The sequence below is a fragment of the Saccopteryx leptura genome, chromosome 4, assembly GCF_036850995.1.
Source record: "Saccopteryx leptura isolate mSacLep1 chromosome 4, mSacLep1_pri_phased_curated, whole genome shotgun sequence".
In the NCBI taxonomy this organism is placed as follows: domain Eukaryota; kingdom Metazoa; phylum Chordata; class Mammalia; order Chiroptera; family Emballonuridae; genus Saccopteryx; species Saccopteryx leptura.
In genome coordinates, this window is record NC_089506.1 from 201,346,907 (window position 1) to 201,373,919 (window position 27,013).

Sequence of the window (27,013 nt, forward strand, 5' to 3'; positions counted from 1 at the left end):
CCTGGGAGGGGGGAGGATCCCAGCTATTCTTTGCAAGTTCCCACACTCCGCGGATCCCTCTGTCCATGGCCGGCTGGCTCGTGCTCACTCTGGTCCCCAGAGGCTGCTCTGTAAATGGGGCAGAGAGAGGAAGGGCACTGGCTGGGCTCACTGCTCTGCCCTTGCTGGCACCCTGCAGGACAGCGTCCCCACTTGACAGATGGAAGGCACTGAGGCTCAGAGCACCAAGTGACTTGACCCCGGAGCTGAGTGTCAAACCTAAAGACATGGCCTCCGGCTGCCCTTGAAACGTTTTATCTTCCCTCTGAGGATATGGGGTTGATAGTGTAGTGCTGGCACCCCCATTTACCTGATGAGGAAACTGAGGCCCCAAAGAGCTAAGGGACTAGTTTAGCCCTCATAATTAAAAAGAGTTGAACTCGGCCTGCCTAATACTCTGTCCTCCTGGGACAGAGCTGCTGTCATCCATAACCACTTCACTGGCTCGCTGTCTTAGGTGACGGTGATGACTGCAATGGCGATGATGCTGGTGATTACTGAGCTCTTGCCTGTGCCATGGGTAATTTTAAGCTCTTTGTATATCTGGTATCGTTTAATCATTTCCATAACCTTGAAAAGTATGACTTTTTAGCTTCGTTTCCCTGACACTCTGAGGGGCAAGGTGTCTTGTCCAAAAGGTGGAGCCAAGAAGAGTAATTCCAAGTCAGTCTCCTCTAGAGACTGTTTACACACACACACACACACACACACACACACACACACACACACACACACACACACCATGGGACCGGCTGCACGCTTTCTTTGCCTCTTGGAGATTTTGTAGTAGCTGTCAGCTCTGTGTCCGACCTGGTGGGGGTGGCTCTGTCTGTCTGGCTCGGTCTTTGTTGAGGCACTGGGAGCAGTTGGTTGGTGCTGTGAGTTATCATGAGAAGTTCACGTTCTTTGTCAAGAAATGAGGACAGTAAAGGTTCCTCTGATTCTGCGGAACCTTTTGTGGACGGCCCATGGTGTCTTACATGGATAGATGGGAGAGAGCTTAGGAAGATTCATTTTTTTAAATAAGCAGTTAACATGGAGTTCAGGATGCAGACATGTTTAGGGAGGGGGTTTGGGAAGCTCTGGCTAACCCTGGATGACGACCTATTCCTCATTGAGCACGTGTGTTCCAGCCTCGGGCGGAATCTGGCTCCTTACTTATTCCTTCTTATTTAACTCTGTTGACTGTGGGCCCACTGTGGGTCATCTAGTTAGGGGCACAATGTGAGCAGGCAGATATTAATCAAATCATTGCACAAATGCACGTGCGATGGAGGTGAGGTTCAGGGGGCTATGTGGTGGACCCCTGGGGGCTTGTCCTAGGCTGTGAGGACAGGGGAAGCCTCCTTAGGAGGTGACATGTGGGCTTAGCAAGGGAGCTGCTATGGGCTCCATGAGGCTGTGGCGCTGGAGCAGAGAGGAGAATGTGAGAGGTGGACGCTGAGGCCCAGAGGCCACCAGGAGTATACTGGTCCTCCTGTACCCTGCGCCATCTCAACTGGCCAGTTCTGCTATCAAAGATGCCAGGGCTTTGTGTGGGTCTGGAAACTTCTTGTTGGGGTCCAGCGTAAGCCCCCAGAGCACCTCTGCTTACCCAGAGTCTCTTCCTACCCAACTCTTCTGGGGAAGGAAGGCTGGACAATGAGAAGGGCCCTGACCTACAGAGCAGTGGTTAGGACAGGGGTCCCCAAACTACGGCCCACGGGCTACATGCGGCCCCCTGAGGCCATTTATCCGGCCCCCGCCGCACTTCTGGAAGAAGCACCTCTTTCATTGGTGGTCAGTGAGAGGAGCACATTGACCATCTCATTAGCCAAAAGCAAACCCATAGTTCCCATTGAAATACTGGTCAGTTTGTTGATTTAAATTTACTTGTTCTTTATTTTAAATATTGTATTTGTTCCCATTTTGTTTTTTTTTACTTTAAAATAAGATATGTGCAGTGTGCATAGGGATTTGTTCATAGTTTTTTTTATAGTCCGGCCCTCCAACGGTCTGAGGGACAGTGAACTGGCCCCCTGTGTAAAAAGTTTGGGGACCCCTGGGTTAGGACATGGGCTCTTGAGCTGGATTCAAATCCCGGCTCTGCCAGTGCGCCCACTGCTCTGTGCCTCAGTGTCCTCATTTGTCCCATGAGTATAATAAGTGCCCCTACCCCCGTTATGAGGTTGATTTGGACACTGCATGGGCAACACAGTGCCTGGTCAGGGCAAGTGCAGCAGGTGTTAGCTGTCCTCTGTCGAGGGTGCACAGCTGAGGCCCAGCACTGACATCACCTTGGGTCTGGAACTCTCTGCGTCTGCCCTCCGTGCGGCATTAGGTAGGGAGACACTTTCTCCACTCAGTGGAGGCTGTGTCCTTCATTCCTCACTCCCCCGGCGGCGAGTAGCAGTGCAGCGACACAGGACTGGCCACCTCCCTTTCTGGGTCCCACCGCAGCCTGGCACAGGAAGGAAGGGAGAGAAACCGTAAGCCGGTCTGTCCAGTTTTCTCCTTTTATGGTCAGCCCGCAGGCCTCTGGCTCCCCCGCCATCAACCATGAGCTGGTGTTTGGGATTGGGCCGAAATAGCTGGTCTGTGGGGAGCTGACGTCTCGGGAGAGTCTTCAGGCCTGCTGCGGGGGCGGGCCCGTCGCGGGGGAGGGGCTGCGGGGCCTCCTCTCCAGAAAGCTCCCCCGTGGACTTGCTCAGCCAAGGCTAGACCCCCCAGTTCGGGAGAAGGGGAGGAAGGCACACTTAGACCCCAGGGCTCGGGCCGGGAAGCTCAGCCAGACGGAGGTGACGCTGGAGCACCCCCCCCCCTCGCAGTCCCGGCTCCAGCCCCGCATGTCTCTGTCTGGTTTTCCCACTTCTGACCCTCTGCGTCCCAGTTTGGGACGCGGTGCCTCCTCCTCCGCGTCTCTCCTAGGGGTTCTGGCGCATCCTTCTCAGGGCTGCTCAGTTGTCACCCCAGCTGTGAGGACTTTCTGTCTCTTGGGGAGCATCAGAAGCAGCTCTCCCCTCTGTGCACCACGGGCACACACCCATCACAGCGTGGCTCACACGCTGCAGTTGTGACTCCCAGACAGCGTCACAGCCTCTCCGAAGCAGAGACTCGGTAGGTGTCAGTGAACTTTGTGTTTCCTGGCACATCATAGGGCCTCATAGCTTGTTTGCTGAGTGAATATGTGATACAGGAATATAGCTTTACCATGGCTTCTATCTTTGATGCCTTTGAGAGAGAGAGAAAGAGAGAGATTCAAATCTACAAGCATTTACTGAGTACCTGTTATGTGTTGTACAGTTCCTGGCATCTGGTATCAGGCGCAGCCCTTGATCTTCAGGAGTTCGTGGGCTAGGAGGAGAAGCGTTAAAAGAAGCTTTGTATCTGTTAGCAAATGAATAGATCTGTGTGAGTTTTTCTGGAGTCAGGTTTCTTGATTCAGAGATAGTATAAAATTAACATAGTTTTTTAAAAACGCTTTATCATGGTATTCTTTTTTTTTTTTTTTTTTTTTTTTTTTTTTTTTTTTTTCATTTTTCTGAAGCTGGAAACAGGGAGAGACAGTCAGACAGACTCCCGCATGCGCCCGACCGGGATCCACCTGGCACACCCACCAGGGGCGACGCTCTGCCCACCAGGGGGCGATGCTCTGCCCATCCTGGGCGTCGTATCATGGTATTCTTTATGCACAATACATAAATCTATTTTAAGTACACAATTTATTGATTATTTGTGAATTTACAGGGTAATGCAGCCATCATCACAATCTGATTTTATATTTGTCATCTCTGAAAGAAATCATGTGCCCATTTGTAGTCACTTTCTGCTCCCCCCCTTCCAGGCAATCCCTAATCTGTCTGTCTCTATAGCTTTGCCTCTTCTGGACGTTTGATATAAATGGAATGAATGGTACAGTACATGGTTCTTTGTGGCTGGCTTCTTTCACTCAGCATCATGTCTTCAGAGTCCCTCTCTGTCATAGCAGGTGTCAATGCCTTGTTCCTTTTTGTGGCTGAGTAATATTCCATTTGTGGCCAGACCACACTGTGGATCCATTTGCCAGTAGATGGGCAATTTATTGTTTCTATTTTTTTGGCTATTGTAAGTAATTTTAAGAAGCATAGTTTTTCTTTCTTTATGATTTTTCTTAAAATGGAAAAGAAAAACTGTCATATCATGGAGAAATGAGTATCATCCCAAATAATCAGTACCCTTGCCTCCTAAAAAGTATTGAGGTGAAACAATGACCACAGTGAGGGTAAGTCCCACAGCGAGGGGAACATTTGGACTATGGGAGCCACAACCACCACTAGGCCAAGTGGTACCTTTACAGAGTTGGACAAAGGCACTCCTTTCTCAAGGCTCTTCCCCTCCATCTGCTGGAAGGTTGCTGTAATAAATACGCATATCCTCAGTGACCAGTGTGAACACTTTCCTGGAGCCATGCAGTGTACAACCGGTGTCACTGTCCACGGCCGCCCCAGAGGGGACATGCCGTAAAAAGGCCCCCAACTCAGCCCTAGGGAGATACGGAGTCAGAGAAAGTATCATAGGGGAGGTGACTCTCCAGATGGCATTTCAGGAATGGATTAGGGTGAACACCCCAAGAAATAGAAAACAGGTCCTCAGATAAAAGCTTGTACTTGAACATACATAGCAGCACTATTCACAGCCAGGAGATAGAAACCATCCGAGGGCCCATCAGTGGAATATTATTGCGCCGTAGAAAGAATGAAGTTCTGAAACATGTTTATCACAGGGATGAACCTCAAAAAAAAAAATCATACTCAGTGAAAGAAGCCAGACAGAAAAGGCCATGTATTATATTACTGTATTTGTGTGAAATGGCAAGAATTGGTAAATCCAGAGAGACAGAAAGCAGACTGGTGGCTGCCAGAGGTCATGGGGAGTTAGAATGAAGAGTGACTGCTTAATGGGGGCAGGGTTTTATTTGGGGCTGATAGCAATATTTTGGTATTAGATAGAGGTATTCGTTGCACAAATTATGATTGTACTACTTGCCATTGACTAGTTCAGTTTACATGGTTCGTTTTATGTTTTGTGAATTGCACCTCAGTGGAAAGAAGAGAATGGATTAGGCAGGAAGAGAAGTGGTGAAGAGGGTGCTTGGGGCAGAGAAACAGTGTGTGCCAAAGCTGGGAGAGGGCTGCTTTGCACACTCAGAGAACTTTGCTGCCTTGTGTCAGACACAAGCTCAAGCTCAGAAAGGTCCGAGATCTCCAGGAAATCAGTTCCCTGGGCTCCACACGGTCAGCAAGCAGTACCCACACCGAGCCTTTCTTCTGCCTGTAACCAGAGCTCCGTTACCTTCCCACGCTGGGAGGCTGTGCGTTTTCGATGGGAATGTCCCAGGCCAGAGCTTCCCCAGCACAGAGCCACCCTGGCAGCTCCTGAGCCTTCCCCTGGAGCCTGCTCCCTCTCCTGGGGACCAAGAAGGGAAGGCCTTAGGATGAGCATCTAACCCTATAAGTCTCCTGTGCTCAGGCTCAGGCTTCCCAAGATTGCTGGGAAAGTCTGTCTCTCCCCGAATCGGGTGGGTCAAGATAGCCTGTCCGTCTGTCAGTCTCAAAATTGCTCCTTAAAATAGTGGAGTTGTCTGGGTCAGTCCCAGGGGTTCTCTCTCTGCCTGGGTTCTGATCACAGGGTCCTGGTTCCTGCATGCTCTCGCCCCTCTGGCCCTTCCTGGATTAGTTTTTAACTGGTTTCTTATTTTGCTCTGTCCCACATGGATTTCTCCCTCTGGGTGGAAGTTGGAGGCACTGGTATCCACATTCCCCCAGTTCTCGTAAAAGGAGCTGGAGGTTGTGTCAGCGCATGGTGCCTCCCTCCACGACTTTCTGTCTGCAAGAAGGGCGACACTGACTTCTCTCTCCCTCTCCAGTCTGCGCCGGGGAGGTTGAAAGTTTATTGTTTTCTTCTTGTTTTTACCCTGGAAGGAAGTGCCACCAGTGTACGAGTGTGGGTTATCTGAGGAAGGCACAGCGATGCCATGACAAAAAGCAAGGCCTTTGGGGTCATGCAGACTCTAAGCTGGAGTCCCAGAGTCTGCATGACCCCACCTCCTGGGCTGCCGTGGCGTCACTGAGTGCGGGAGAAGCGTAGCCCAGGCCCAGGACATGGTGAGCACGGCTGTTTCTTTTCTCTCTTTCCTAAGCTTTATGGTCACCATGGTTTCCTCCAGAGCAATAAAGACTATTTTTATGTTGACCATTTTTGGTTGGATGACGGAAAGATTATACAGACTCAGCACAAACTTCAACAGGATAGAAGACGGACAGAGAGTAGTTCTCCTTCATCCTGATTGTGCCTGTCCCTCAGACCCTCTCCTCTCTCTTGCCAGTAACAACAATGGGTTCATAATATCATAATATCCAATGCGTGTACAAGTATTTGAGGGTGTGGGTGTGTGTATCTCCTTGTTCTTCTTCTTCTTTTTTTATTTTTATTTTGAGGGGGGAAGGGAGAGAGTCAAGGAACAACAACTTGTAGTTGCAGCATTTTTAGTTGTTCTTTGATTGCTTCTCATACATGCCTTGGCCATGAGGGCTTCAGCTGAGCCAGTGACCCCTTGCTCAAGCCAGCGACCTTGTGGGCTATAAGTGACCTTTGGGCTCAAGACAGTGACCATGGGGTCATGTCGATGATCCCATGCTCAAGCTGGTGAGCCTGTGATCAAGCTGGTGAGCTCATGCTTAAGCCGGTGACTTCAGGGTTTTGAACCCGGGACCTCAACATCTCAGGATGATGCTTTTTTTTTTTTTGCTTTTTTTTTACAGGGACAGAGAGAGAGTCAGAGAGAGGGATAGATAGGGACAGACAGGAACGAAGAGAGATGAGAAGCATCAATTATCAGTTTTTCGTTGTGACACCTCAGTTGTTCATTGATTGCTTTCTCATATGTGCCTTAACCGCAGGCCTGCAACAGACTGAGTAACCCCTTGCTCAAGCCAGTGACCTTGGGTCCAAGCTGGTGAGCTTTTGCCTCAAGCCAGATGAGCCTGAGCTCAAGCTGGCGACCTCGGGGTCTCAAACCTGGGTCCTTCTGCATCCCAGTCCGACGCTCTATTCACTGCGCTACCACCTGGTCAGGCCCAGAATAATGCTTTATCCACTGCACCACCACCTGGTCAGATATGTGTGTCCTTTTTAAAACACAAAATGTATTATGCAATATTACTTAACCTTTTACTTTTTAGCTTAATATATCTTGGAGAGTGTTCTGCATCAGTCCATAAAGATCTGCCTGTTCTTTTTAACGGCTGCCTCGTGTAATTGTACCATTGTTGGCTATACTAGAATTTAAAATCCAGAATTTATTTAACTGGCCTTAAGGTGGTAGACTGGCTAAATGGTTTGTTTCTGGTCCTTTGTTCTTGCTGGCATTATGGCAGAGACCAACTTCTGTGTCTCTCTTTGGGCACTTGTGTGGGTGTTCCTGATGTGGGTGTTTCTGAGTGAGTGTGGGGTAGGCCAGGACTTGTAGCAGGAGCATGGGGAGTAGGCCTAATGGCAATCGATGTACCTGGACTGGGAGACAGGGCTAAGTGATGATGGAGAGCTCTCCTTTGTCCTGTGTGTTCCTATGGCCCTTCTCCCTGCAAGGGCTGCCCCCTGGCCTTCAGCTCAGAGGTCAGACTTGCCTGATTGGAGCCTCTCCACACCCCCTGAACATGGTCCTGGAGGAAGATGTGGCCCAAGGTGGGAAAAGTAAGAGTGTGAGAGAGAAATGAAATAGCTTTATGGCTCTTCTGCCTTCTATCCTGAGGATTTAGCCCAACCACAATGTCCATCTATAATCTGAAGGAAGAGGGAGAGACTTGGTTGGAGGTGAGAATAGATTCCTGGACCTTGCCCGATCATTTAATTCATCTTGCCCTGGGGTGCCCACGTCTTCTTTATGTGATGCCTATTCCTGTCTCTACATATGGTCATTACTGTTCTCTCTGGTTCCCAGTGGACACAGGCATCGCCTTTTCCAGTCCTGTCTGTCCTCTCATCTGTCCTCCCACCCATCCTCATCCTCTCATCCTCTCATCTGTCCACCCATTCATCTATCCATCTGTTCATCCATCTACCTGTTCATCTATCCACCCATTCGTCCATCCTCCCATCCATCCATCCATCCATCCATCCATCCATCCATCCATCCATCCATCCATCCTCTCATCTATCCATCAATCCTCTCATCCTCTCATCCTCTCATCCATCCATCCATCCATCCATCTGTCCATCCATCCTCTCATCCATCCATTCTCGCATCCATCCATCCTTCTATCCTCTCGTCCATCCGTCTGTCCATCCACTCATCCATCCATCCTTCTATCCTCTCATCCATCCATCCGTCCATCCATCCATCCATCCATCTATCCATCCATCCATCCATCCATCCATCCTCTCATCCACTCATCCATCCATCCTCTCATTCATTTGGCTGTTTAGGAGCTGAGTGTGTGTGTGGGTGGGGGGGGGAGTCATGACAGAGATGGAGGGGGACACATCACGCCAGACCTCATAGACCATGGTGGGGCCACCAGGGCTCAACAGCTGGTTTTGGCAAAGGCGTGGCATTATCCAACAATTTTAAGAAGCTTTGACTTTGGGCGGTAGGCACACAATATAATAGTCAGATTATGTACCATACAGATATACACTGGAAATCTATATGATCTTATTAACCAATGTCACCCAGTGAGCCTAATTTAAAAAAAAAAAAAAAAGATTCCTCTGCTGCAATGCAATACCACCTCACCCATTTGAATGGCAATTATAAAAAACCAGACAGTAATGTGTTGACAAGGATGTGGAGAAACTGGAACCCTGGGGCACTGCTTGTGGGAATGTAAAATGGTGCAGCGATTATGGGAAACAGTATGGCGGCTTCTCAAAAATTAAACCAGAAAAACCATATGATCCAGCAGCTCTGAGCATGTACCCAAAAGAAGTGAAAGCAGGGATTCTAACAGATGTTTGTACGCCCATGTTCTTAGCAACAGTGTTCACAAGGGCCAAGAGGTGGAAGCAACCCAAGTGTTCACCAACAGATGAACGGATAAGCAAAATATGGTTGATCCATACAATGGACAATTATTCAGCCTGGAAAAGGAAGGGCATTCTGACACCTGCATGAACCTCGGGGACAGGGTTGGGGGAGAGGGAACGGGGAGCGAGTGCTTCATGGATGTAGAGTTTCGGTTTTGCAGGATGAAAGGAGCTCTGGAGATGGGTGGTGGTGACGGTGGCAGAGCAGCGTGAGTATGCTCAGTGCCACTGAGTTTGTAGACTTATAAATGGTCACCATGGTGAGTCTTATGTTCTATATGCTTACCAAGTTTTTTAAATTTACACACGGAAGGGCTGCCTGGTGAGGATGGCAGGGGCACAGGCAGAGTGGGGTGACGGGGGAGGGGGATCTGGGCCAAAAGTGATGGCTCTTAGGCCGGGTGTGGCCGTGGTGATGGGACAAGTCTACAGACTCGAGATTCGATTCTTGGGAGGCAGATCCTTCCAGCCCAGAGGCCACTTCATGCCCTGGCTTCCTTCTTCCTGCCTGAGAGGTTAGCGCAGCTGCTCCCCCAGCCTGGGCATTGGCCTCACTCCTTCCTTTGGCTGGCCCCTGCTGGTTTCCCCAAGAGGCCTTGTCCCCAAGTGCCTTCCCTAATCGCCCTGGAGCCTGGGCCCGTCAGTTCCCGTGATCCATTTCCTGTACACTGTCTTGGAAAAGCAGAAGGAGCCCAGGCTCTGACTCGCAATCCTTCAAAACCCAGGTCAGCCACCAAAGTAACTGTGTGACTTTGGGCTACCTAACCTCAGTTTCCTCAACACTAAAAAGGCCCGGATTAAAGGCCACACATGAGAAGTGCCTCACAATGCTTCTGGGCTATAGTAAGTGCTCAATAAATAGTAGGTGTTGGGTTCAAAGTCTGCCTTATCTGTGGACTAGTTCAGTAATTATGGGCAAGTTTTAAACTTTCTCTGATCCTCAGTTTCTTCATCTATAGTAAGAGAATAAAAAGTCTATCTCATAAGATGTGTGAGGGTTGAATGAGTAAATGCTTAGAACACTATGTGGCACTGAGTAGGCGCTAAGTATTAGATACTATTATGTGGTAGTTTTAGGACCCCGCATAGTGCTGGGTACTTGGTAGATGCCATCAAAGTATTTGTTGAATGAATGAATGAATGAGTCCATTTCTTACATGTATATTGATCTTCTGCACCAACAAGCTCATGTATCCTAGGTTTGGGGTTGGCTTTTTTCAAAGCTCACCAAGCTAAATCTTCTGTGTGTCAGGGTGTAGGGCATGAGGGGTGGGGTTCCAGGAGCTGGGGGAAGTAGGGTACAGGACTGGATATTTTGTCTGTGATGGGTTCATGGTTCTGTGGGGCAGAGACACAAGCAAAGAGAAAAAAAGCACAGAGGCCATGGGGCTATGGAGGTGGCACATTGCCTCTGTTTTAGGGATGGGCAGGCACCAGTGACAGCTCCAGAGTTTCTGGGAGAGGCTTGGAGGTAGCAGTGAATTATTTGAGGAGGCTGGTAGCAGGTGGCTTATTTCTTCTAGCAATGTTGACTATTTGTGATAGTTTGGGAGTGCGAGCAGAGTTACAGCCAAGCCACCCCCTGGCTCCATCGTGGTGGGGAAGGCTTCTTGGAAGAGGTGTCATCTTTGAGACTGAGGGACCAGGAAGTAGCCAGGAAAAGAAGAGAAAGGCCTTCTATGCTGAGGGAACAGCCTGACAGAGGCACAGAATGTGCTCAGGGGTTGATCTAGGGGGGATTGCTGGGGCATTAAGAGTAAGGGAGGTAGAAGTGCCAAGGCTGGGGAGGCGGGCAGCAGCCAGTCATGGGAGGCCTTAGTGACATGCTCAGGAGCTTGGACCTTATCTAAGAGCACTGGGGAGCCATGGACAGATTTAAAACAGCTATTTAACCTTTTGGCTTTCTGAGCAGCACCACGGCAGTGGGAAAGAGCAAGTGCCTTATGAAAGGCAGAAAAAGGGAGCCACAAAGGAAGTGGCTGACCCGTCTTCTAAGGAAGATTGGTATGATGTGGAAGCACCGGCCGTGTTCAATATTTAAAATACTGGAAAAACACCAGTCTTGAGAACTCAGGGAACCAAAATCTCATCTGATGGTCACAAGGGTAATGCATTTTTGTTGTTGTTTTTTTTAATGAGAAGAGGGGAGATAGTGATAGTGAGACAGACTCACACATATGTCCCAAATGGGATCTAACTGGCAACCCCTTTTTGGGGCTGATGGTTAAATCAACTGAGCTATTTTTAGCACCTGAGGCTGACCCTCAGACCAACAAAGCGATCCTCAGTGCCCAGGGCTAATGCTCAAACCAGTCAAGCCACTGGCTACAAGAGGGGAAGAGCAGAGGAGGAGGAGGAGAGGGAGGGGAAAAGAAGCAGATGGTCACTTCTCCTGTGTGCCCTGACCAGGAATTGAACCTGGGACATCCATACACCAGGCTGATGTTTCATCCATTGAGCCAACCAGCCAGGGCCAAAGGTCGTGTTTTTAAGTAAGCCTAACTGAAGAATAATGAAGTTACATTTAGAAAACTTTAGCTAATTACTGAGGATGTTCACGGAAAATACTGCCTAATTTCCATGGCATGGATCTTACTCAGGACAAAATGTGCTCCACAGTCAAAATGGTAGATCATGATTAAATCTCATGTTGATGTCAAGACTACCGATGGTTATTTGCTTTGTCAATTCTGAGTTGGTTTTACTAAAAAATACAACGATCAGATTTGGAAGACCTCTTATGCTCAGCATCTGCCATTTGGTCTGCCAAATCTGGAAGAAGATGATGGAAATCATGACCCAAGAGGTACAGACACATGACTTGAAGGAAGTGGTCAATAAATCATTTCTGGACAACATTGGAAAAGGCTGGCCAATCTTTGTTAGAAAAGTCAAAATGTTGAAGAAGCCTGAGTTTGAACTGAGCAAACTCAGGGAGCTTCATGATGAAGGTAGCAGTTCTGCAAAAGCTGCTGGAGATGAGACAGGTGCTGAAGATGAATGAGCTGATGGGTATGATCCCCCAGTCCCAGAATCTGTTTAAAATTCAGACATTTAATGGTGGCAAATAAAAAATTCTATTTGTGATTTAAGAAAACAGTTATTTAAGATAAAATTTGCAGCCTGACCAGATGGTGGCGCAATGGATAGAGCGTTGGACTGGGATGTGGAGGACCCAGGTTCAAAACCCCAAGATCACCGGCTTGAGTGTGGGCTCATCCAGCTTGAGCGGAGGCTCACCAGCTTGAGCGAGGGATCATTGGCTTGAGCGTGGGATCATAGACATGACCCCATGGTCACTGACTTGAGCCCAAAGGTTGCTAGCTTGAAGCCCAAGGTTGCTGGCTTGAGCGTAGGATCATAGACATGAATGACCCCATGGTCGCTGGCTTGAGCCCAAAGGTCGCTGACTTGAGCCCAAGGTCGCTGGCTTGAGCCCAAGGTCGCTGGCTTGAGCCCAAAGGTCGCTGGCTTGAAGCCTAAGGTCACTGGCTTGAGCCCAAGGTCACTGGCTTGAGCAAGAGGTCACTCACTCTGCTGTAAACCCCAGGTCAAGGCACATATAAGAACAGGGGTCCCCAAACTACGGCCCGCGGGCCACATGCGGCCCCCTGAGGCCATTTATCCGGCCCCCACCACACTTCCGGAAGGGGCACCTCTTTCATTGGTGGTCAGTGAGAGGAGCATAGTTCCCATTGAAATACTGGTCAGTTTGTTGATTTAAATTTCCTTGTTCTTTATTTTAAATATTGTATTTGTTCCCGTTTTTTTTTTTTTTTTTTTTTTTTTTTACTTTAAAATAAGATATGTGCAGTGTGCATAGGGATTTGTTCATAGTTTTTTTTTATAGTCCAGCCCTCCAATGGTCTGAGGGACAGTGAACTGGCCCCCTGTGTAAAAAGTTTGGGGACCCCTGTATAAGAAAATGATCAATAAACAACTAAGGAGCTGCAACCAAGAATTGATGCTTCTCATCTCTCTCCCTTCCTGTCTGTCTGTCCCTATCTGTCCCTCTCACTGACTCTCACTCTGTCTCTGTCAAAAAAAAAAAAGATAAAATTTGCATACCAAAAATTCATCCATTTTAAGTGTAATATTCAGCGATGTTTAGTAAATTGACAGTTATGTAAGTATCACCACAGTCCAGCTTGAGAACCCCAAAATGATCCTTCATGCCCATTTGCAGTAACCCCACCCCCACTCTGGCCGCCACTAATCTGTGTCTCGGCGGATTTGCCTATTCTGGACATTTCTTGTACATGGAATCATACAATATGTGGTCTTTTGTGTCTGATTTCTTTCACTTACCATGTTTTTGAGAGTCATCCAGGTTGTAGTAGGAATCAGCACTTCAATGTTTTTATGACTGAATAATATTCCGTTGCATGGCTGTACCACGTTCGGTTTATCTGGTCATCAGTTGGTGGACATTTGTGTTGTCTCCTCTTTTTAGCTTAATGGTAACACTGTTGGGGACATTTGTGTGCCAGTCTGGTAAGGACACATGTTTTCAGGGCATTTGGGTAGATTCCTGGTAGTGGGATTACTGGTTCATATGGTAAATTTGTGTTTATGTTTTAAGGAACATGCAAAGTGGAAGAGGTTTGGAGGAGGCTAGTAAAAGATCGAGGGAGATCTTTGAGCATGAGGGACTGAGCTCTGTGGAGGTGGAGGTGGACCTGGGGAGTGGACTGCAGAAATGCCATGGGGTTGGCCATCAGGGAGTGTGACACTCTGATTTTTAGTTATGGCTAATTGGTTGATAATTAAAGGGCTTGGTAAGCCTCCCTTTGCTTGTCATGGGGGTGGGGGGTGGGGAACGGGCTTTTAAAGAGAAGGTGATGAGTAATGCCTGCATAATCACACTGACTCTCACAATGCCTGCTATATCCACCAGAATTCTCTGGTGGTGAGCAACAGAGATCAACCTGGCACCTTATCTAGGGAAGGGATTTATAGAGAAGTATCTGGAAGCTCACAGATGGGCTGAAAAGACTGGGGATCCAGCATCAGGGAATGACAGAAACTGCTTGGGCTCTGGGGGCAGGACAGATGACCCCTCGGGACTCTGTCCGTCCATTGTGAGTCCCTGCTCTCAGTCCAGCCGGGAGAACCTGAACAACACAGCCTGGGACCCCTTCTCACTTCCGGGCTTGGGGAGCCGGTGGGGCAGCCCCACCAAGACTGTATATGATGGCAGGGGCAGGGCAGGGGGCATGTCTCCGAAAGGAACACAGGATTGTCTTTCTGGAAGAAGGAATAGGTGCTGGATTTTCAAACCAAACAGTGTCTACTACCCCGTATTCCAGATGAAGGAACTGAGGTGTGGAGAGGTTACAAATATTTGCCCAGGGCCACAGAACTGGGAAGTGGCCAAATGGACCCCAATCTGTCTGTATCCAAATTCAGTGTTCCATCCATGACCGATTCTGGGCAGAACGGGTCTCCCAGGACCCCCCAGAGCTGGCGGGGCTGGGAAGATCACTACCTCCTGAACAAGTCAGACTCCAGCATCTTTCTGGGGCTGCCTGAGAGCTTTGGGGTCAGGAAGGGTGTTTCTCAAATAATCCTGCTACTCTCTTGGCTTTAGTCTTGTCCCCTGTGCCCTGGGCAATGAGCCCAGCTGGACCCTTGTCACCCCTAGTGGGACCGGTGTGCAAGAGCTTAGAATGGGGGACCCAGGAGGCACCATATCCAGACCCTCAGCTCAGAGCTTCTTCTGACTCACGGCTCTCTTTTCTTTCTGTTCTCAGATCGAGAGGACCAGTCCATTCTATGCACGTAAGTGGAGCTGCGTTTTCTTCTGTTTTTTTCCTAGAGTCACGATTCACCCTATGGAAGAGTAAGGTCCATGAGGGCAAGGCTCTTTGATTTGTTCATCATTCCAAGTGCATTCCCTCATAGCTCATTAGGGAGTAGGTGCTCACTAAACATTTATTGAATAAATGTTCTTTTTAAAAAATTGAATTTATTGGGGTAACACTGGTTTACAAAACCATACAGCAGGGGTCCCCAAACTTTTTACATAAAAGGCCAGTTCACTGTCCCTCAGACCGTTGGAGGGCTGCCACATACAGTGCTCCTCTCACTGACCACCAATGAAAGAGGTGCTCCTTCCAGAAGTGCGGCAGGGGGGCCGGATAAATGGCCTCAGGGGGCCGCATGCAGCCTGCGGGCGGTAGTTTGGGGATGCCTGCCATACAGGTTTCAAGTGCCCCACTCAATAAAACATCATCTGTCCACTGCATTGTGTGCCCATCGCCCCAAGCAAGGTCTCTTTCCATCCCCATTCCCCCCACCCTGCTTTGCCCACCTCCACCTCGCCCCCACCGCCTTCCGCTCTGGCCATTGCCACATTGTTGTCCGTGTCTTTGTGTTGTGTATATATGTTTTCTGGCTAATCCTTCACCTTCTTTCATCTAGCCCCTCCACTCCGTCCCCTCTGACAGCTGTCTGTCTTGAACGAATCTTCTTGTTCTGAGTCAGGCACAGCTAAATTGTCAGTGATAGGTGGTGCCATCTTGTCTGGCACGGTCTCCCCTTTTTAAACGAGCATTCATGGAGCACTTACTGTGCGCCAGGCCCCGAACTAAACATTTTCTGTGCAGAATTGCATGACAGCTCTGTGAAGCCAGGTGCCATCACTGTTGGTGAGGATGTCTTGGCGTGTATTAAAGTCTTGCTTTATAATTTCACAATTAGCAACCATATTTGGCGTTTTGTGCCATTGTTTGTTTGAGGCTTTGGGCACATGGTCAGAAGATATTAGCTCAATTCAGACTCATTCAGAGAATCTTCACCCTTTAGGAAGATCCCTCCTGTGATGGGCAGAATAACGGCCCCAAAGATCTCCACATCCTAACCCCTGGAACCTGTGGCTGGGTCAGGTCACCTGGCATCGGGGGGGATGAAGGTTGCAGGTGGTATTAGGGTTGCCTGTCAGTTGACCTTAAAATAGAGAGACAAACCTGGCTTATCCAGGTGGGCCCAATGTAATCACAAAGTCCTTAAAAGTAGGAGGCAGAAGGAGAGTCAGAGGGTGATGAATGTGAGAACTTGACCTAACATTACTGGCTTTGAGGATGGAGGATACTTAGGATATGAGAGGCAGGGCTGAGAACAGTCTCTGGAAACTGGAAAAAGCAAGAAAGCAGGCTCTCCCCTCGTGCTCTCAGCAGGAAAGCAGCCCCGTCGACACCTTGGCTTTAGCTCCGTAAGACCCACGTCAGATAGCTGACCTCAGGAAGTTGTTGTATGTGTGTGTGTTGCTTTAAGCCACTAAGTACGTGATAATTTGTTACAGCAGCAAAGGGACACTAATACATCTCCAACCCCTACACCCACTCCTGCCATCCCTCATTATTCAAGAGCTTTAACAACCAGGCCCCCTAGGTAGTATTAGACATGAACCAAAATAAACCTGATCCATCAAGAAGGAAGATAGCCATGAGGACAATTCTTGTACACTTCCCTTTCGTACTATTTGAATTTACTGTTTGATCCTGTGAAGGTACTATCTTTCCAGAAACTTAAAAAAAATACATACACATTTTTAAAAAAATCATCCATTTTGTAATGCTGTAATTACAAACTGTGAAAATTACGAAGAATGAAACATGTCAGGAACTAGGAAAATGTGTAAGTAGGAGGATTTCTAATCAAGGAGAACAAGAAAGTCTTCTCCAAAGAAGTGATATTTCAGCAGAAATGACAAAGAAAAAAGACAAGAAGAGTTTCCAGCATGTGCAAAGGCCCTGAGTTCAGATGGACCATGTTTTACTGGATAAACAGAGGTCAGTTTGACTAGAGCATGTCCCCTAGCAAGAAGTCCTCTGTGTGGGAAGAGCTAATACAGAACATCTAGAACTGAGGTTGTAAACCCAAGGGCCAATTGAAGCTGAGCAAGTACTGTTAATATGTGAAAAGGACCGGGTATAAGGCAGTAGGGAATGGTAGGGAGTATGGTAAAGTGGCCCATTTGAGGGGACAGCTGCTATTCCTTTCAAGCCCACTGTTATGATGGAGAGTGTAGGTCTAATGTCATCAATCAGACTTATCTACATTTTAATAGAAGCTGGAAATTTAGGTGGTTGTTTTTTCATGTGAAATCTCTGTGTGTGTATGCGTGTGTGCATGCAAATTAGGTGTCAATGTTTATCACCCAAATAAATTCTATTTGTGGGCTAGCTTTGGCCAGTGGGCCACCATTAGTTTACAACCTTTGTTCCAGAACTGTGGGCCTGGCGGGACCCTCAGAGGTGAAGAAGCCCACTGTTCCTGCCACTCACACAGTGGTTAGTTGTAGGGCTTGCAAGGAATTTTCATGGAGCATCTAAATCTGGAATGATTCACTTTCTTTAAACGAAGGTGGATTTAAGTTGGTCTCAGTAACAGTATCCCCCTTTCATTCACTTGTGTTCCAAATATTGCTTTGAGTTGGAGGGACAGGGGCGGGGTGCCGAGCATGGTGGGGAATTGGATCAGTAATGCACAGCCAGGGTGGTTATGGCCGTGTGAGTTGTGTGTGTCCGGGTGGCCACGGCCATGACAAGGAGGGTTCGGCACTGGGGACTCACAGTTGCACATGTAGCTTAGGAGAAACCAGCACATGCTTCTGGAGGAAAACCAACACCTGCTTATCTAGTGCAGGTGATGTTACCCCAATGGGAGGTGTGTACCAGCGTGAGGGTGAGAAGAGGATGGGGGCTCTGCCAGTGCCCCCCCACCCACAGGACCTGCTCCCTGTGCCCCTCACAGTGTGAGTGTCCAGCCATGCCAAGCACGCTGTATTGCACCCTTGGGGTCCCCGTGTCTAGTTGGCATTTACACATAGTGGGTGCTGTACAGGGGTGTTAGGAACAAAGCCATGGGTACATTACTTTGAGGCTGTTTTAAGGGATTTTTCAATGTTAACTTTATGATTTTGTTGACTTATAAGCTGTTGGTACCCAACCTCCATGTCCAAGGAGACTACTTCTCTGCACGTATCTTTAGGACCAGTCTCTTTAGAATCTGGTTCATTCAAGGCAGGAGCCTTAGGTTGTCAGTGAATCATGTCACTGAAAGGCTCTGTCAAGGGCAGGTGAAAAGCCACCGGGCTTGCAATCTGGCTCTGGGTCTCACTAGCATGGAGCTTTGGGCACAAAATGTAACCTCTTCATGGCTCCCTGTTCTTGCCTATAAAGTGGGGAAGTAGGGATGGGGAGAATGTACTTAGTTCATAGGGCTGTTGTGAAGAATAAGTGAGTCTATATACAACATGATAGCGGTACTTGATTCATAGGGTTGGTGCAAGGATTACATGAATATAGATAATAATAATGGCATTTAATTCATAGGGTGGTTGTGGGGATTAAGTGAATATATGTACATGTGTGTATATATATATATATAAATGATTATATATATGTATATTTATATAAATGTGTGTGTATGTGTATGCATCTAAGTATCAACCCCTGTAAGTTATCATATGTGACTTACAGGGCTTGGCTTGGTTCTCAGTCAGGTAAGCTATTATTATCATGTGTGTCCTGGAAGAACAGAGGCAAAACCCAGTTCAAGTTCACAGTCACCTCATATTTATAAAGGAATCAGAGGGGTTGTGAGATCTTCCCAGAGGCACACAGCAAGTTTTTGTGACATGCAACTTTGGAGTTAAATTTCTTAAGGCCAGTTGGAGGGCCCATTCCTTATTTGTTGGCCTTAACTGATGAGCCAGCAACCGGCCCCCTCCCCGCCTGAACTGTGCCCATGTGGACTGTGACGGATGGCTGGCATCTTCGATATTGAGCGCATAGGTTTAGAGAAAAGGATGTGCGGCCCGTCCAGCAGGCTCTGCCACTTCCGGGGGAGGAGCTGAGAGCTGCGTGATGGGAAGAGGCCCACCTCCGGCAGAGTGCGGGAGAAGAGCTTTGGGCAGGGGACAGCAAGGGCCCAGGCCCAAGGGGGGACCCAGTTACCTTTCGAGGGACAGAAGGTCCGAGGGGCAAGGAGAAAGGAGGTGGTGGGAGGATGTGGTGGGGAGGTGATCATGAAGGGTCTTGCCAGGGGCAGAGTGTGGACCAGAGCTAGATCAGATTGCTCTGACCATCCAGGGAGGCCACACGTGACACTTGGGGACATATGTGCACTGATCCTCTTAGGGTCTAGGGGTGTTTGTATAAGTCATGTGGAAACAGTGCTTCTCTCCTGCACACACACCCCCTCGGGTTGTTCAGACTCAGTGGCAGAAGACACTGTCCTCAGGCCATCCTCCCTTCCAAGGGAGGTGACTCAGGACAGCAGCTGTCCTGTCACTCTCCTCCAGGCCCAGTGCTGACTCCTGTGAAACTGCAGGGCTTCGGAGGAGTTTGCCCTGGGTGCTTCGCCCACGAGCTGCATTTCCTCCCAACCAGGCTCCCGACACCCCTCAGTCCTTCCTCCCTGTTTTTGAAAAACTCCTTTCTGGTAGGCGCCTGCAGGGTCTTTAAAGGTTTTTGGTTATGCAGCACAGTATCAAAAAAAAAAAAAAAAAACCGTGGCTGCCTCAAGAGAGTAGCAGCTGCGGTTAGGAGGTGGGCCCTTGGAGGCACGGCTCTGGGTTTGCTGTCCCGCTTTGCTGCATGCCCGCGATTTGTTCTTGGACGAGCCAGTTAAATCCGCAAGCCTCAGTCTCCTCATCTGTGCAATGGGGATATTGATTGTTTCTGCCTCCCAGGGCTGGTGGGAGAATTGAAGGAGCAATATAAGGGAGAACTGAGCACACAGTAGGTGCCCCATCGCTATTAGCTGGTGTTCTGATGCGGTGGTGGTGGGGAGTACTAGCAGTTCTGCTGAGCCTGCGTGCTGGAGGCATGCGGTGTACAGGAGAGGAGGCTGGGCTTCGGGATGAACACGGGCTGTGACAGAACCTCTGTGCGCACCGCGCAGGGGTCCCACAGTTACAGCTCGTGAGGACTTGAGTAGCTGTGATAGAGACCACCTGACATATTTCCTTGTCATTTACAAACATCCCTTTTTTTTTTTTTTCCTGAAGCTGGAAACGGGGAGCGACAGTCAGACAGACTCCCGCATGCTCCCGACCGGGATCCACCCGGCACGCCCACCAGGGGGCGATGCTCTGCCCACCAGGGTGTCACTCTGCTGCGACCAGAGCCACTCTAGCGCCTGAGGCAGAGGCTAAGGAGCCATCCCCAGCGCCCGGGCCATCTTTGCTCCAATGGAGCCTTGGCTGTGGGAGGGGAAGAGAGAGACAGAGAGGAAGGAGAGGGGGAGGGGTGGAGAAGCAGATGGGTGCTTCTCCTGTGTGCCCTGGCCGGGAATCGAACCCGGGACCTCTGCACGCCAGGCCGACGCTCTACCACTGAGCCAACCAGCCAGGGCTACAAACATCCCTTTTGAGTGACCACTGATCCTCCATGGGGCTATTGAACCACTTCACCAGATTCCAAGCGTCACATTTTTAGGTCATTTTACATTTTTCCCTCGAGTGAACTTTTTCTGTGATTTCTCTGCTTGTTTCTCTGGAGGATGGGTCCCCAGAAGTAGGACCACAAAGACCAAGGTAATGAATGGCGATGAAGGCTCCTGCCCCAGGAGTTCAGTGTGAAAAGAGTTTACGCTGCTGACTCTGGTACGAAGTGGACGGAGCGAGACGTGAGCTCTGACTCCCTAACCTCCTCTTCCTGGAACCCTGGTTATGATTTTGGCTGTGTGCGCACATTACTATTAAATTAATAGCGCTCTTTAAATGGACTCACTTTTTAAAAGATAAAATCTTTGTTTTGAAATCATTTTAGATTTACAAAAACGTCTCACAGATAGCGCAGGTCGTTTCCATATCCCACTCACTGACTTTTGGATTCCCTGCTACTCACCTCTGAGAACAGCCTGGTACATTTGTCACAATCAGATGCCAGCATCGGTACATTACTACTAATTACACTGTCCAGTTTCTTTAGATTGCACTAGGTTTTTCACTAATTTCCTCTTTCTGTTCTGTGACTCCATCCAGAATACCACATTCCATTTAGGCATCCTGTCTCCTTAGGCTGTTGGCTGTGACAGTTTCTCAGGCTTTGCTTCTTTCCCATGACCTTGACGGTACTGAAGAGGACCGATCAGGGCTTGAGTAGAATGTGCCCAGTTTGGGTTTGTCTGACATTCTCCACGTCACGGGTTTTGGAGAGGAACGGCACAGAGTGAAGTGTCTTCTTCATCACATATCAGGGGTATATGATACTCTCATGACATCCACATGATATTAATGTGACCCAGATGTGGCTGCACCTCAGTTCCTGGGCAACTGGTTCAAGAGGCGAATGGCCCAGATAAGCCGCAGAGACTCTTGACGCAGCGGCTTGGGTTGGAGCTGGGGAAGCCCGTGCTTTTATCTAGTGTTCTGGGCGTTTGTGAAGCAGCTGGGCCAGCCAGGGAGCTGGCAAGATGCACACACTTGTCCTGGGTCATCTACACTGAGGATGCTGAAGTGGTGGCCACGTCTGAGCTGTGCACACCCATCTGCTTTGGGGTGGAGAGAGGGCCGGGCTGGCGGGGTGTGGAGGGGGTGTCGGGGAGTAATCCCCTCCTGCAGAGGGAGGGGGCTGAGAAACACCAGCTGGGGAGGGCTGCACGGCCCTGGAGGTCCTCATGCATATTTTGCAGTGGGAGTGTCTGGCTCTTCTAAATTTCCAGCCTGTCAGTGCCGGCCTGTGGCAGAATGATTTCTGGGGTTACCTGGTACCTAAAGGGGTTGATGAGAGGTTTCCCGGTCTTGGCTTCTGGGGAGCCTGGGCTGGGATGAGCCCACCCTGGGCCGGGGTCCTCAGAGTGTTAGCTGACGCTTTTGACTGAGGAAGTGAGTGATGGGGGTGGGGGTGGGGGTGCATTTGGGTTCCTTTTACTCCTAAGTGATGCTGTGACAATACTTGGAGGCCCTGAGCAAGGCAGTGTGAGGCCGTTTCAGCTCCAGGCCAGGCCAGGTTTTCCTCTGGTGCCAGTCAGGGTGACAGACAGGAAAGAGGGGTGCTGGACTGAGCTCCGCCATGTTATCACGGTGCGACCTGCAGGAAGTACTCACCGCAGTGCTTGATAACACACACACACACAGATGTATATTCTCTCGCCACAGTGTTTGATAACACACACACACACACACACACACAGATGTATATTCTCTTCACCTCTCATTGGTGTTTAACATTTTAAAAAAGGCAACCAATCATGTTATAAACAGAATTATTGGCAGTATGAACAGATATCAACAGTAAGCGGCTTTATTACTAGACTGTGGCTGTTACAGTCTCCCCTGCATGTTTCTTTGGAGTTGTGAGTGACACCTTCTGAGTGAAGGCGCTAAGGTGTTCTAACTGCCATTCTTGACATTGGAGCTTGCAATCTGCTTTTCAAAAGTGCTTTTCCGGCTTTTTTCCCCCTCAAGTGTTCCTTAGAGCAAGCTCCCAAAGTCAAAAGGACAGACTCAGGCAATAAATAGTCATTTTGTACCAGCTGGTGCCAGGCAGGTGCTAGGCCCCGGGGGTCCTGGTGGTAAACCAGATAAATAAGAATTTTGGATGGTGGCAGTCGCTATGAAGACAGTGTGATGCATTGAGAGAAGATGTGGACACTTTGTGGTTAGTTTGGGATTGATATATAACTGGAAAATAGTTAGACGAGCCCTGGCCGGTTGGCTCAGCGGTAGAGCGTCGGCCTGGCTTGCAGGAGTCCCGGGTTCGATTCCCGGCCAGGGCACACAGGAGAAGCGCCCATCTGCTTCTCCATCCCTCCCCCTCTCCTTCCTCTCTGTCTCTCTCTTCCCCTCCCGCAGCCGAGGCTCCATTGGAGCAAAGATGGCCCGGGCGCTGGGGATGGTTCTGTGGCCTCTGTCTCAGGTGCTAGAATGGCTCTGGATGCAACAGAGCGACGCCCCAGAGGGGCAGAGCATCGCCCCCTGGTGGGCACGCCGGGTGGATCCCAGTCGGGGGCATGCGGGAGTCTGTCTGACTGCCTCCCCGTTTCCAGCTTCGGAAAAATGAAAAAAAAAAAATAGTAAGACGAGGTAATGATTAATTCCAGGGAAAGCCAAAAGTTGGGCAGGACAGAGGAGTAATCACGATAAACGAAGGGACCCAATTGTGTGTAGTGTCTCCATTGTCTTCATAATGCAAACCCCAAGTGTTGATCTAACACTATATGTAAGCACAGCGCCTCTATGGAGAAGAGGAGAAGATCAAATGGGAGCCGAGTTCTCCTCTTCCATGGTGAGAAATCAACATTCGACACGTGAGAAATCAACATTCGATGCTTAACACTGAACGCTCAGGACTAATGATAAAATACCACCTAGGGGCATGGATGTAAATGCAATACAACCTGCTGCCTTGGTGTTTCCTAGCCTTTCCAGCTTCCAGAAGCCACCTACATTCCTTGGCTTATGGCCCCTTCTTCCATCTTTATTATTTTTATTTTATTTTTTCCTTCTTTTCCAAGTGAGAGGAGGGGAAATAGAGAGACAGATTCCTGCATGTGCCCCGAGTGGGATCCACCCAGCAACCTCCACCTGGGGCTGATGCTCTGCCCATCTGGGGCCATGCTCACAACCCTGCTATTTTTAGTGCCTGAGGCTCCATGAAGCCATCCTCAGCCCCGGAACTAATAGAGCCATGGCTATAGGAGAGGAGAAGTGGTGGGGGGAGAGATGAAGAAATAGATGGTTACTTTTCCTGTGTGCCCTGACAGGGAATTGAACCCGGGACTTTCACATGCTGGTTCAATGCTCTACCACTGGACCAACTGGCCAGGGTTGCTCCGTCTTTCATCTTTTAAGCCAACTTGTAGCATCTTCAAATCTCTCTCTCTGGCCTTCCAACCAGCCTTTTATAAGGACCCTGTAATCACATTGGGTAACTAGGATAATGCAAGATAATTGCTTCATCTCCAGAACCTTTATTTAATCACAACTGCAAAGTCCCTTTTGTTGTGTAAGGTAACATATTCACATGTTCTTGGGATTAGGAGGTGGGCATCTTGGGGGGGGGCATTATTCAGCCAACCTGAGACCCCTTTGAGCACCTGTGAGCCAGGTATCATCTGCCAAGATACCTGGGTAGAAAATGATATTGCTCACCTACATCTGTAGAGAAATAGTATTGTTCATCTGACAGCTGGTGAGTGAATCAATTTAATGTGGTGGCAGAAAAGAGTGGGAAAGAATGTGCCTCACAGATGGCTTCCTAGCTGTGTGATCCCGCACAGGTTGCTTACCCTCTCTGAGCTGAGTTTATGGAGAGGCTGTGACGATGAAGACAAAGTCACCCTCCCCTTATCCTCAATAGCCACATCAACAGCAGGTTCTGCTTCTAAAACAGTCCAGTCCAATAGGACTTTCTGTGATGATGGCTGCTGAGCACTTGGAAGGTGACTAATGTGACTAAGCAATGGATTTTTATTATTTCATTTTCGTTTATTTAGCTAACCACCTCTGGCTAGTGGCTCCTGCCTTGAACAGTGTGGTTCAGAATTATTTCTCACCTCTGTCCACTTCTCAGATTCCACCCACTGCCTCTCCCTAATTCACTGAACTTCTCTGAGCCTCAGTTTGCCCATTTGTAAAATAGGTTCAGTGGGTGTTCTTCTGGGCGGCTGTTGTAGGGAGGAAGGGAGTTAACCTGTGTCGGAGACAGAGAAGCATGCCACTGTGTCAGGCTCAGTAAGGATCAGCTGCTGCAGCAGTGATCACTCTGCTTACTCTGTTATCCTTCCTGTAGCCCATGCTCGGCCCTGCAGCTCGGACTTCTTCCCCCCTGGTTCTCAAGTCCCATTCCCCCTACTGAAACGGGTTCCCCTACTTATTAGATTAACATCAGTACTTTTTACTTCGGCCCAGAAGGTTGTCTGTAACCCAGCCCAACCTTATTGTTTGCTCCCACCCCTCACCCTCCTGACCCTCCAGCTGCACTGGGCTCCTTCCTGTGCCCACGTGTGCCCAGTGCTCCCCCAGCACGGCCCTTTGTCCTTGCTGTTCCCTCTGCCGGGTGTGCCCTCCCCTGGTACTTCCCATGGGACTCTCTTGCCTCTTTCAGGGCTCAGCTCCTCCTCACGCTGTCCTCTCGATCCTGTTACTCTAATAAAGCGATAATAGCCACCTCAGATGACATTGTTTGTTCATTTCCTTGCCTGTTGTCTGTCTCCCTCCTGGAATATACCCTCGCTGTGGCTGGGGACCCTCCCCGTGTCCCGTGGCAAGCTGGCCCGCGATAGCCAGTGCTCAGTAGCAAGTAGGCATCGGCCATGGTGAGAAGGGAAATCCCTAAACCATTCAACTTTTATCTGAAAGTGCATCTAGTCACCCCTGACCCACCAACAGCTTAGCTGTCCTCATTAAATTTTACTTTGGCCGTTGCTACTACAATCAGCATAAGTGACTTGAAGATCTACAAGTTGAAAGCAGGGGATAAGCCTTTAGAAATAGTCAGTGGTCAAGATAAGCCAGTTTGGGACTAACAGTTGCTACAGGAACTGTTATTATGTAGCCGAGAAACTGAAAATGGAACGAATGTAACTTTTAGACATGCGTTCTATTTGGCCTAGCATGTGGTTCATCCAGCATGAGCACATCGGAGGCCCCGTGTGAGGGACGAGTAATGGAGGGGCCCCGGGTCGAGAGGGAGCTGCGTGTTCGAGGGGTAAGTGTGTGTGTGCAGGGGCGTGGATTACAAGAGAAAGAGAGTGGGGGCACATGAGATCAGAGAGAGGTGTGTGGGGTCTTCTAGGTCCTGGGGACAAGTTTGAACTTGAATCTAAAATGGACAGGGAAGAGCTGAAGACTTTAGCCAGGGGTCAGCAAACTCTGACCAGCGGGCTACATTTCGCCCCTGACTGTATTTTTGTAAATAAAGTTTTATTGGAACTTTATAACATGCCCATTTGTTTATACATTTCCTTTCATGCCACAAGGCAGAGCTGAGTGGCTGGGACAGAGAATGTGTGACATGCAAAGCCTAAACTATATTTACTATCTGGCCCTTTATAAAAGTGGTCTGCTAGCACTTGGCTAAAATACTGGGAAAATATACAATTTATAATATATTTCAATGATAGTATGAATTGAATGTTGAAGGTAATGATATAAACAGAATACATAAGTATTAGGGGGAAATGGTTATAAAAGTGATAATAGCTAACATTTTTATACTTTATATTTTTACTTAATTTTTAACTTATTGGGTTGACATGGTTTGCCAAATCATACAGGTTTCAAGTGTACAACTCACCGTAATACCATCTATACCCTGGATTTGTTCTAAATGTTTTATATATATTCACTCATTTAATACTCATAATCAGGGGTCCCCAAACTATGACCTGCAGGACACATGCGGCCCCCTGAGGCCATTTATCTGGCCCCCGCCGCACTTCCGGAAGGGGCACCTCTTTCATTGGTGGTCAATGAGAGGAACATAGTTCCCATTGAAATACTGGGCAGTTTGTTGATTTAAATTTACTTGTTCTTTATTTTAAATATTGTATTTGTTCTTGTTTTGTTTTTTTACTTTAAAATAAGATATGTGCAGTGTGCATAGGGATTTGTTCATAGTTTTTTTTTATAGTCCAGCCCTCCAATGGTCTGAGGGACAGTGAACTGGCCCCCTGTGTAAAAAGTTTGGGGACCCCTGCTCATAATAATCATAAGTACTTTTATTATACCCGCTTTATAGATAAGGAAATTGAGGCATGGGAGTAGTTAAGTGACTTGCTCAAGGCCACAGAGATTGGGCTGAGCAGGAATTTGAACCCAGGCTGTCAGGTCCTGCGGCTCATGTGCTATTTTGCCCATTGATGCTGAAAGGAAGGAGGTGTTTCTTATGCCGGGTGAGCTGGAGGCAGTATTCAGAATGCGGGCAGTGCTTAACTGGGCTTTGCAGAGTATGTAGGAGTTGGATAGCACAAGTGC

The 27,013-nt window shown here is 48.7% G+C and overlaps 1 protein-coding gene and 1 pseudogene across 3 annotated transcripts in view; both read left to right on the forward strand.

Annotated features, from left to right (window-relative positions):
* The window catches only part of MYH11 (myosin heavy chain 11), a 134,028-nt gene that overhangs the window by 44,035 nt on the left and 62,980 nt on the right, over positions 1-27,013 (forward strand). For all 3 annotated transcript variants that reach the window (XM_066382551.1, XM_066382553.1, XM_066382554.1), the window contains exon 4: positions 14,835-14,862. In XM_066382551.1, coding sequence (XP_066238648.1) covers positions 14,835-14,862 — 28 coding nt within the window. The remainder of the gene's footprint in view (positions 1-14,834; positions 14,863-27,013) is intronic.
* On the forward strand, positions 9,244-12,124 carry LOC136403358 (small ribosomal subunit protein eS1-like; annotated as a pseudogene).